General features: G+C 48.0%; 3 protein-coding genes across 3 annotated transcripts in view; 1 reads left to right on the top strand and 2 right to left on the bottom strand.

Annotated features, from left to right (window-relative positions):
- The window catches only part of LOC309549119 (uncharacterized protein), a 2919967-nt gene that overhangs the window by 1887583 nt on the left and 1019732 nt on the right, over window positions 1–12652 (top strand). The gene's annotated exons all lie outside the window — the stretch shown is intronic.
- LOC309549117 (uncharacterized protein) overlaps window positions 1–12652 on the bottom strand; it is a 4285597-nt gene that overhangs the window by 3363874 nt on the left and 909071 nt on the right.
- LOC309549121 (uncharacterized protein) overlaps window positions 9777–12652 on the bottom strand; it is a 236492-nt gene continuing 233616 nt past the window's right edge. The window contains exon 10 of the mRNA XM_082249158.1: window positions 9777–11120. Within this exon, the coding sequence (XP_082105284.1) occupies window positions 9904–11120 (1217 nt within the window). The 3' untranslated portion in view covers window positions 9777–9903. The remainder of the gene's footprint in view (window positions 11121–12652) is intronic.

Here is a 12652-nt window from a genome sequence, read left to right as displayed (position 1 = left end):
ATAGCGTTGAGGTAACAGAAGAGGGCCGAACAATTTTCTGGGGCCTTTTCCCCAATGACGCCCGCCAGAATGGCAAACGCCTGCAACCAGTTAGAGAAAGTACACGGGATCAGCCGGTACCGTCACGTCTCCTCATCCTCCTTCTTGCGTTCCTCCGGTTTAATCCTGTCAAGGTTAAACTTCTCAAGGGGCAAGAGAGTGAACATCTCCACATACTCACCCTTCCAAATCTTCTCACGGACCTCCTGCTTCAAATGCGCCCTCAACGGACCCTCAAAATAAACGTAAATCTCTCCTTTTGCAGAATCGTCCAAGCGAACCGCGTCCGCCTTCCCATCCTTCGGCGTCCCAGTCTTGTCCCCCGCAGCCACTGCATCCACCGCAGCCGCCACGGCCGGTGGGCGCGCCTCATTCGCCACCGGTGCAGGCCCCGTGGGAGACTGCCCCACAGCCGCATGAGCACCCGCAGGTGCTGTGCCCAGCCCCCCCCGAGCCCGGCAGAATCCAAGCCGCCGCAGGCGGCGGGCAAACCGTGCCCCCAGGCGCCAAGCGCCCCACCAGGTCCCGAAGACCCAAAAGGAAACCCCCCGTCGGACCCCACAGCAGAAGGACCCTCCCCTGCCGGCCGAGGGGCCCCCGCAGCCAGCCCAACCGCAGCACCCCCAACCCCCACATTGAACAACCCACACAAATAATTCAGAGACAAAGATGACAAGGTAACCTCACCTGGCTGCCTAGGGGGGGTCCCTCCAGCCGCCGATCCCGACTACCTTGCTGCCGAATGGACACCAGCCTCCTCTCCCTCAGAAACGGAAAGTTCTCCTTCCAATCGATCTGCCAGGGACACTTCCTGCATCGGCCCTCCAGGGGGCGCACTCCTGGAAGCCGTGGAGCCGAGCGGCAGATGGCCATGCCCCCTTACTCCACCTCTGCCCAACGACGACCTGTTCTGCCCGGGCGAACTCTCGCTGACCTGTACACGTGACTTGCCCCGCAGCATCCCTCCGTCTGGCCGTGGCTGACCCCGGGTCGCTCCGTTCCATGGAGCCACCGGCCGCAACTGCTCCGCTCCCCCGCCGAGACTCCCCCCTGACCGGCACCTCGCCAGGAGGGGAGCCCGCACGATCCCTTGATCCACGCCGAGAGGGCCGGGGAGAAACCAAAGCCTGCCTCCTTCCCCCGCCCCCGGAGTTCCGTCCCTGCAGAGGATTCCTCCCAGTGGCGCGCACGGCTGCAGCAGCAGCACGCTTAGCCGGCGGCCCTGAAGGGTCCATGTCGGGGCTCCTAGGGTGACGCTGAGCTCGGGTAGAAGATTCCGAGGAGAAACGCTCCGGAGGACGAGACCTTTGAGCCCGTGGGATCGCCTGCCCCCCCCCCCCCCCCGCCGCCAGGGGAGAGTCCTGAACCCCCATCACAGCGGAGACCTGGGCACGCAGCCACTCGTTCCCCTTCACAGCGGCCGCAGCCCGGAGTTGGGCCATCAAACTGTCCACCTCCGCCATTGCAAGCCCAGTACAGGACACGGAGTCACACGAGGGAAGATGCTCTGCAGGACCGGGAAGGTAGGTGGGAAGCTTCTTCTTCTTGTGTCCGTTGATCTTTTCGCCAAATTAGAGACCACCCCTCCTAACTGTACCATCAAACCCCACCCAAGCATACCTCCACCAATCCCTGAACCCCCCAAAACAAAACATCATTTATTTAACTCCTACCTACCCTGTCTCCCCTCTTCACAGCGTCATGTCTGCCCTACGCTATTTTTTTTTTTTTTTCGCTTCGGGCCTTGCTTTCCTCTGGAGTCTTAGGATTTAGAATAAAAAAAAGAAGGCAGAACTAGATCCTGATTCAGGTGAAACCTTGAAACTACTTTTGGCGAAAAGGATGGATGAGGTCGAAAGACCACTTAATCCTAATGAAGGATCAGAAATGGCTCCCTATAGGAAAGAGCTGCTAACTCCTCCTGGCCGAAGTTATAGCAACCAAAAAAATAATAATTTCCTTACCAACAATATCAAGGGAATCTGCCTAATAGGTTTAAAGAGCTGCCTCTGCAGCACAGAGAGTACAAGATTCAGTTCCAAGGACACAGGGGTGGCTTAATTGGTGGAACCATGCGAATTACACCTTGCATATGTAGCACTGCCCCCTAGAGAGCTGCTGAGAATTACACTTTCTTGGGTCCCCTGGGTTACCATTAGCAACTGACAGTAGATAAACGGCAGTAACAGTTCTTGGCTCAGACAATAGTAAGTCCAGGGGATTTCATTTTTGTGTTTTTTTTTTGGAACTGGGATGGGAGAAGGGATGAGTGGGATACTCCAACTATGAACTTTGCACAAACTTGAGGACAACTATCTGTAGTGTGCTGAAGAGACAAGGACTCACTGCTCAAGGTGGTGTAATTGCCTGATGACTCACACCGATGCATGCCCCGGCTCGCCTCCAAGAAAACTTGATAAAGGAAAAGGAATTGGCAGCACTCCAGGTTGAGTCAAAATCCAGATTTATTGACTGGACATCCAAATATGACAATCGTGACAAGGTAGACGCGTTTCACACACTGACTGTGTGCTTAATCATTTCAAAGAAAAATGGATATAACATCTCAATATATACACACACAAAAATCCAATCATCAATTAAAAAACAGGTGATACAAATAAGGGGTAAACCATTTTCCTAATTACCGAGGACATGGATAGACCCATAAAACATCTATGTGAAACCAGTGAAAAATCAAATGTGAATGCTGTGACACAATTGTGTATGAAAAAATATATATAAATTCAAAAAATCTGATAAAACCTAAATATGTATAAACTATGTATGAAAATTAAATGTATTGTGATTAAAGATATGAATAAAATTACCATTGTTTAATAATATGTGTCAATTATAAAATGAGAATAAAAGCGCAAAAAAATGCACAAAAAATATACAAAAATACAAGGAATAGTGAATATATATATTGATATCTGTACAATCCGATTATGTGAATATAAAACTATGAGCTGTAGTGTGCGGCAAGGCTGCTGCTTCACCTTGCCACAGAAGTGGCGATAAATTGACTGTTCCTGTTTTAATATTCTCTTCAGGGTTAACAACTCGGCACCCCCTTTACTATCACTGACTGTGTGCTAAGACCCATCTGCTGACTCTAGCCACTGGAGTGGTCCCCTTCCTAGGCAGACCCCTTGGCAAGCTCCCCTGTACTCATGGACACTGCCTGTGACCACCTTCCTCAGCAAACAGGAGGAGAGACAGCCGTCACCCTCCTCCTTTTTTAATGTTACTTCAATAAAGCCTTCTATTGAGGATAATGCGCTAGGTCGGTGCGCCCTTTTTTGTTTCTTTGCTTTCAGTACCGGTGGACTACCCCAGTCCGTTATGGGCAGCAAGACCTAAGCCATCTAAGAAGCCAGTTGTGAGTCCCGTGAGGAGTGTGGTCGAGGGGCTTGGATACCAAGCGCAGGAGGAGGGTGGTCACACCTTATTGTTTTTTGGACCCTCCTCCTGGGACCTGGCTTCCTGCCCAAAGAAACACTGTCACATGTGCCCCTGGCTTTTATCACATATCCCCGGATGCACCGCTGACTGTGCCAACCCACTGGGACAATTACAAAGCCTGTGCGTCACTGGCTGGGTTTCCTCCACTGTCCAACATGATTCCCTGTTGGACACAGTGGGGACAATCCCTCAGTCCAAATGAATCACACATAGACACATGCAACGGGCCTAAATAGAAATCCTGCTCCCCTGTTAAGCAGATAGAGCAACTAGGTTTTACCTGCTACTCTCCTGATAAGCAGGCAGAGCAGACTATACTCCCTACCTAGCACCTATCTAGGAGGGTGCTACACATAAATGTCCGCACCAAAGAGTGCGTCGCTAAAGGTCTCTGGAAAAAAAACTGACAAGGCTGAGACTTGACCTTTAATGGTCCCTAATGCCAATTATAGGAGCACCCCTACCTAAAGAAAAGCAAGAATTCTGCCAATGACATACTTACACGGATGCCATTTTTTGGATTCACACCAAGAGATATAGGATTTCCAAACTCCTAGAGACGGGTTTCCTGGCACTAATAAATGTAGCCAAAACCGAGCCCGAGATCCCCGATCCTTCAATATTCTGGTTTCAATAGCCAGGCCGTCAAATTCAGCGACCGTAAAGAAGGATGGAATATGAGACCTTGGGAGAGCAGATCTGGACGACATGGAAGCAACCATGGCTCCCCCATGGCTAACCTCACAACCTCTGCGAACCAAGGCCTCCTGGGCCACGCAGGAGCCACCAGGATACCAGCTTCCTTTCCACCTGAATTCTGCTCAACAACCGTGGCAGAAGTTGGATCGGAGGAAATGTATACATCAGGCTGAAATGTGACCAAGGGGTCACCAAGGCATCTGTAACGGATCAACTAGCACCCCGACCAGGCACCTCCATTGACAGATGCTCCTAGTGCTTCCTGAGGGCTCCAAGCACTCCACCAGACATCGTAACCACTTCAGACTCCACGAACCGTCGCAGCGTGGTTTGGGTCTCGCCGTTTCCTACCCACCCTGGACCTACGAAAAGGCTCCAGGTTCCCGTGGGTGAACCTCTCTTTCCCCAGAGAGTGCAGCAGAACAAGCTCTTACACGAGCTTTTAAAGAGCTGAGTGATTCTCTAAGGGAGTATGGAAGACCATAGCAATCCCTTGTAGCAGATTCCCCCAATAAGAGACAGGACTCTAGATTGAGGGTGAAGTAACTCTTAAGGCAGACAGACAGAACAATGGGGGGGTCATTAACACTTAACAATGAGACAGGGCAATCCACATTTCCTCCCAATACACAACAAAAGGAAAACCTGTCTTACATTGAAAGATATGTAATATACACAGCATTAAGGAAGTACAGATTTCATGGCAAATGGGAATACATCTTTATATTCCTATATGTAGGTATTGCTGGCAAATATGACCGTCCCATCTGAAGCAATTCAAACCATTAATCATCTGTTTTTAACTTCCAGTGACGGTTAATACTGTCACAGCATCTGTTTTCGACAGCGATCGGATCCATGGTTCTGGACACAAAATTGTTCAGCTTGTTGTTTAACCTGGATGCCAATAAATCTACGTCGGAAGTATCCCAATGTTGACAGATCAGCTGAAACTCCTCAGGATGCAGGGACCATTCCCTGGACACAATTGCTGGCGACTTAGAAAGTCTGCCTGCCAATTGTCCACACCCGGGATGAATACTGCTGACAGACAGGGAACATACCTCTCTGCCGATGTCAGAATGTGGTTTACATCTTTCTGAACTAATTGGCTTCTGGTGCTCCCCTGATGGTTTATATAAGCCACCAGGGTCGGACTGAATCCTGACAGGACACCCCCTGCAACCTGGTTGTCCAATGACACATCGTTAAACGGGCCGCCCTGGTTTCCAAGAAGTTGATGGGTAAGAATCTCTCCACCCAAGTCCCTTGGACAGAAAGACCCTCCAAGACAGCCCCAGTTGCTCAGGCAGGCGTCTGCGGTTACAACCTTCCAGGTTACTGACAAAAAAGATTTTCCTTTGCTTAGGTTGATGAGAATCAGTCAGCAAGACAGGTCCTGTCTGACCCCTGGAGCAAGAGACATAGGGGAATCCAACGCTTGGACCTTCTTGTTCCAAGCAGAGAGAATACCATTCTGAAATTGTCTGGAGTGGAATTGAGCATAAGGCACTGCCTCGAAAGACACCACCATTTTGCCCAACAGCCTCATGCATAGTCGTATGGAGGGAAACTTTTTTCTCCCTACGAACCGAATGAGACTTCTTAGGGCCATAACCTTTTTTTTTTACGACAAAAAAACTTTTGCCCGAACTGTGTCGAGAACCAGACCCAGCTATTTCAAGACTTGAACATGCTTTAAGGTGGATTTCTCTAGATTGATAATTCAACCCAAACCCTCTAGAAACTGGATAGTTCGGGACACGTCTTGAGTCAGCCCTAAGCTTGAACGATTCTTTAACAGTAGGTCACCAAGGTAGCCCAGGACATAGATGCCTTGGGACCTTAAAAGGCTAGCACTGTGTCCAAGATTTTTGTAAACACCCGGGGAGCTGTAGCCAGACCGAACGGTAGAGCTATGAACTGGAAATGTCACTACCCTACTGCAAACCGCAGAAACCTCTGATGCGACTTGAAGATTGGCACCTGGAGGTATGCATCCTTGACATCTATGGAGGCCAAAAAATGTCCTCTTCCTAGAGAGGCTATCACCAAGCGAACTGATTCCATCCGGAATGACCAAACAGTCAGGTACTGGTTCAGTGCTTTGAGATCCAGAATGGGTCTTACCTCCCCATTTGGTTTTGGCACTGTAAAGAGAATGAGTAAAACCCTGTGAACCTTTCGCTCATTGGAACCTCCACAATTACACCCTGTACCCACGGGTGTTCCAAAACCCGGAACAAGGGTTTCCTTTTTACCAGGCACGCAGGGACATTTGAACCCAGAAACCTAACAGGAGGAAACTCCCTGAATTCTATCATGTAGCCCCGAGTTACAGTGGATAAGACCCATTTGTCCTGAACCACCTTTTCCCAAACTCTTAAGAAGAGCAAAAGTCTTCCCCCCAGCAAAGTGAGTTGGGCGCGCCTCTTCATAAGGGAGACTTGGAGCCTGTTTTACCAGGCTTTTGGACCCCGGGTCTTTTCTGACCTTGACCCTGAATTTTGCTGAAACCTGACGGCTGAGGCCGTTGAAACTGCTTAGATACTGGAATGTTAGAGGGAACATTAACACTAGGAGCTTTTTATCAGCTGGGTCCCTAAAGACTTGGGCATTGTCCACCGGAAATAGCAGCATCAACAGACGGCATACCCCATTTTTTTTTTCTCTTCCATTGGATATAGCAAAGAAAATCTATTTGGAGGCATAAACAATCTGTCAGGGTGATCCCAATCCTCATACATCAACTGCTCTAGTAGAGGGTGCAAGGGAAAAGCCTGGGAACTCTGCTGAGGATGCAAAGAGCCCAGAGAGGAAAAAGAGGCCTCTGATGCCTCCAGGGGAGGTAATTTAAACACAGTCTGCACCATTTCATTAAGGGGCTGGATTAGTAACCTCTGAGAGTGAGACGCTGTAAACGGTACCTCAGAATCTGAATCTATAGAAAAGGCACCATTTTCAGCCTGCTCCCCCTCCAAGTTACCCATAGCTACCTCCTCAATGTTTTCTGCCCAATCTGGCTGTAAACCAGAGGCCCCTGCAAGGTTTTGAGAGCACAGGACCTGCTGTATCCTTGCTGGGCTCAGGTATAGGAGAGGGGGATCTACCCCACTTGTTCCCGTCCTGTTAAACAGAAGCAATTATGCCGGCTATTCTACCTTCTAGGCCAGCCAAAGCAAATGCCAAATAGTCCTTAGTAACATAAGCAGATACAGAGGCATTGGAGGTAGCAATCATACCTGTCAAACGTAATGGCTAAGACTGGCCAGTATCTTTAACCACTTGCCTACTGTGCACTTAAACCCCCTTCCCATCCAGGCCAATTTTCAGCTTTCAGCGCTCTCACACTTTGAATGACAATTGTGCGGTCATGCTACACTGTACCCATATGAAATTTTTATCATTTTTTCACACAAATAGAGCTTTCTTTTGGTGGTATTTAATCACCTCTGGGTTTTTTATTTTTTACAAAAAAAAAGAAAAAAGACAGAAAATTAAAAAAAAAAAAAAAAAAGAGTTTTCTTATTTTCTGTGAGTAAATTTTGAAAATAAATACATTTTTCTCCTTCACTGATGTGCGCTGATGAGGCGGCACTGATAGGCTGCATTGATGGGCACTGATGAGGTGGCACTTATGGGCACTGATGAGGAGGTACTAATATGCCGCACTGATAGGCGGCACTGATGAGCACTGAGAGGTGGCACTGCTGGGCACTGAGAGGCGGCACTGATGGGCACTGACAGGCAGCACTGATGGGCACTGGCGGATGGCACTGATGGACACTGATGGACACTGATGGGCAGCACCATCAGTGCCCACACTCTGATGGGCACTGACTGGCAGAACTATGGGCACTGATTGTGGGCACTGATGGCAGGCACTGTGGGCACTTTGTGTATGTTTTTTTAACTTGTGTAATCAGGGCACTGGTGATCAGTGCCCTGATTACATTCTTCTGTGTCCCCGGCGGCTGATCCGCTCTCCTCCTTCCTCACACTGCAGTCTCTGTGTGAGGAAGGAGCGCTGGCAATGAGAGATGATCTCATATGTTTACATATGAGATCATCTCTCATTGGACGGTCCGAACACGTGGTGAATGGCCGACACAGATTTTCCCCGATGCGCGCTCGCGGGAGCGCGCCTGTGTCTGGGAGGCCGTATAAAGATGGCCTCCCGAAAATGTGAGTCCGCGCTGCAGCCGTACATAGGCTATAGCGCGGACCAGAAGTAGTTAAGTTTATCAGGGGAGGAGAGCACAGCAGGAATCAGACTAGGACTGTTCAATCCTGATGTGGGGACACTAGGCCCCTTCCCTGCTGCGCCTCCCCCCCCCCCCACTTCTCTTTCAGGAAGACATTGCTTTTAGCAAAGTAAGACCCAGAAGTGAGGCCCTGTTGCACAAGGGTAGAGTATACTGTGATCCAGCACTATACAGCTATCACAGAACTACCGTTCTCCTAACCTGTCCCACGGTCACTCACATGCCCAGACAGTCTGATCCACCTGCTCTGTATCCAAAAAGATCCCGGCCAGCAACTTCCAGCAGCTTGCTCCAGCGCGATTTGGCCAGCAGCCTGTTTAAAATGAGGTGAGGACGTCCATGCGCAGGTCCGTGACAGCATCAGCGAATGCCGCTCTCATAGTCACATGGAAAAAAATCCTCACCAAGCTAACCGGGACCAGACTACAGTAACAGGTAAAAATCAACACTGCAGAACAGCGCCATCCAGTAACCAAAAACTGAACTACAGCTAGGAGAAAATGTGCTTAATCCTTGCCTGAAACCTCTTTCTAAGAGAGAGAGAAAAGGAATAACTTACCAGTCCTGCCGCAGGGTCCCCAGCAGGACCCAATCTTCACTCATCACGGCGACCTTTGTTCAATCCAACCTTCAAGGACCAGGTCCCCCTTTTTTTAATGGGGTCCACTCCCTTGGACCTGTAGAGCACTTTTCTGAAAACTCCTTGGGATATTAAAAAAACAGGGTTTCATTACTAGGGTCCAGGGCCCAAATGGGTCACATTACAGGCAAAACCTCAGATCTTCTGTAGCCGAGGCTCGGGTAACATTTTCTTAGTGCTTAGCCATTTGAATGGATCCGATAGAACGCCCAATTACTGGGACATTTTTTTAGATTGGAAGAGCTTTAACAGCCATTACCACCACCAGACACTGGCGAAAAAAACTGAGGTTCTTCCTGAATGGGAGGGGTTATATGGGAGGAACTTCCTGTCTATTGGTTGTCAGTCTCCATTCACCTAAAGGTAACCCAGATAGTCATTAATACCGCCTCTGTGTCCTGTGATTTACGATAAAGAAACACAGCCAATATCCATCACAGCTGGGCGAATGCTGCTCACATTCATTCAACCAAGCTTACACCACAAAATGTACTCAGCCAATGAAAGGTAATGACTCCATTTTTATTTTTCTACTGCCATCAATGGCCAACACGGGACAACACTTCATCCATGTCTCTGGTGATCTCTGATCTCCTTATGAAGTGTTTCTTACATGATGAAGATCAGTCATGGAGTATATGTGAGGTGTATATCAGGGTGTGCTTCTTCCCCACATGTCCACCAACATTCATATAGAAGACATTTCCCACACTCAAGGCACCAATACACCTCAAGGGTTATGTATGATCCCTGATGTACTGGAAGACAGGACTTCTGTGAGGAACAATTCCCTCACTCAGGACAGGAAAGTGGCTTCTCCCCCGTGTGAGTTCTCTGATGTCTGCAAAGGCTGGACTTCACTGAAAAACATTTCCCGCATTCAGGACAGGAATACGGCTTCTCACCTGTGTGAGATCTCTGATGTCTGTAAAGACCGAAATTGTCTGAAAAACATTTCCCACACTCAGGACAGGAAAGGGGCTTCTCTCCTGTGTGACATTTCTGATGTTTGTAAAGATTGCACGTCTTTGAAAAACATTTCCCGCACTCAGGACAAGAATATGGCTTTTCATCAGTGTGAGATCTCTGATGTGTGTAAAGCTGGGATTTCCGTGAAAAACATTTCCCGCACTCAGGACATAAAAATGGCTTCTCCCCCGTGTGAGATCTCTGATGACTGTAAAGATGGTACTTCTGTGAAAAAAATTTCCCGCACTCAGGACATAAAAATGGCTTCTCCCCTGTGTGAGATCTCTGATGACTGTAAAGATGGGACTTCCGTGAAAAACATTTTCCGCACTCAGCACATAAAAATGGCTTTTCCCCTGTGTGCAGTCTCTGATGGCTGTTAAGATGGGACTTCTGTGAAAAAAATTTCCCGCACTCAGAACAGGAATATGGTTTCAAAGCTATATGGAGCCTCTGATGTTTTTTAAGACTAGAGTTTTGTGAAAAACATTCTCCACACTCAGGACATGAATATGGCTTCTCACCTGTGTGGAACCTCTGATGTATTTCAAAATAAGACTTTTGAGAAAAACATTTTCCACACTCGGGACAGGAATAAGGTTTTTCACATGTGTGAGTTCTTTTATGCACATTAAGATTGAATTTAGAATGGAAACACTTTCCACACTCAGGACAGGAATATGGCTTCTCACCTGTGTGAGATCTCTGATGTGAGTTCAGATGGGATTTAAAACGAAAACACTTCCCACACTCAGCACAGGAAAACCTCTTATCTGTTGGAAGGACGGCACCGTCCCGCACAGTCTGAGGTTCCTCAGGATAAGAGGAATACGATGGTCTGGCACTGTCCCTCACAGTCTGAGGTTCCTCAGGATAAGAGGAATACGATGGTCCATCTACACTGTGTGGTGCCGGATGGACATTTGAGGTAGCCGGGTTTTCTCCTGGACTATACTGTGTGATGTCCTCATCTTCTACTTTACAGTCTGGAGACAAAGTGAGACAATCCTCTGAGGTTTTCATCATCTCCCGTCCATCTACTAAAATAGAAATACAAAGATTATTATTAGACATCAGCAGATTGGTTCCCCTAAACCAACCAGGACTCCGCCGACATCAGGAAGCTTTGTCTCTGAGGATCTTACAATTCCCCCCTCAAGGTAACTAGTAAATGGATCCTCTGATCTCCTACCAGTTCATTTCTTTATTCATGGACCTTAGTCAGAGAGTGAGGAAACAACGAGAACTGTCTTTTATAGGAGTGACAGTGATAAGGAGATTATAGGACGAGTGTCCCCTCCCCCTCTATCACTCATTGCCATCTTCCCAACACAAGAAGTCGTGGACTTCCTTTTTTAGTCCATGATTTAGACATGAATAACAGTGAGGCTGAGCCCCACCAGAGGTCAGAGAGTGAGGATGGGTGGAGAACAACCAAGATGAAGGCTGGACTGATCCTGAAGACCGCCATCATTGGGTTACTGACTCCTCCCTCATTATCACTTTCTGTTTAAGGTTCCAAAGTTGGAGGATGTTATCACATTATTATCAACATGTAAAAGTCTGTCCTCCAATCAAATCATCAGATATAAAATGTCCAGCTGGTAGAGAACGGATGCAAAAGAAGCAAGGCCTATTTTATATAAAACATAGAGTATATAGTGCAGGGGTCAGTAGTATGTAATATGAATGTAGAATCCCTCTGACATACAAAAGACAGGATAGGACCTCCAGAGGCCAGGGGTGGGCTAGCATTCCACCCAGGGCTGAATCCATGGCATAAATACTGGGACCAAGAAAGGATATTGGGCACCAGTCACTTTTGTCTTTTTAAAGTGGTTCAGGAGGTGAGGGATGTGGGGAAGGGGGGGATGGGGGTTTCAGATACCATGGCAGATCACTTATAGATTCTGCAGATCAAGATCTACTCTCACAGTGTCAAAACCTTTAAGCTGACTGAGCGCACATTTCCAAATTTCAGTGCGTCCTCCAAGTGAGTCCCCAGGCCCTCCTTAGAGACCGGCCTTCTTCATGGCTCCTTCCAGCAAGGAGCCTCCCCTGGGTCTCCTCCTTGGCACAGCTTCCTCCAGACCAGGCAGGACAGCTTCACAACCACTTCAGCACATGTTAGGCCCCAGAACAGGCTAATGGACCCAACAGCAGAGCTCCATCCAGCAGCCCCACCCTACATCTCATCCCAGGGGAAGAGAGCGAGCACATGGCCTGTCCCAAATATTTATTTCCTCCCCCAGCATGCACCAGTGACATAAACCTCCTACTGGATTGGCTGAAGAAAAATAAAATATTCTTAAGGTAAGACATTAAACCCAATGAAAATATGTATTATATTGCAGCTTATCGATTCTTAGATTTGATGTTAGTTTTCCTTTTTAGGATTTCTTATATGTTCATCTGGTGATGTGGCCAGTAAATCTGTTCTATAAAAGCTCCAACTCTAAAGAAGAATGTATCAGTTACTGGGATGGGGCAGACCATTTACCACTGACAGGGGTGCTTACAATGATCAGCTTTTATTTATTCTTGTAAAACCTTTATCCCAAAGAAAAAAAAA

Source organism: Pelophylax lessonae (assembly GCF_965119305.1).
Source record: "Pelophylax lessonae genome assembly, chromosome: 3".
Taxonomy (NCBI): domain Eukaryota; kingdom Metazoa; phylum Chordata; class Amphibia; order Anura; family Ranidae; genus Pelophylax; species Pelophylax lessonae.
This window is presented reverse-complemented; position numbering and strand designations above follow the sequence as displayed.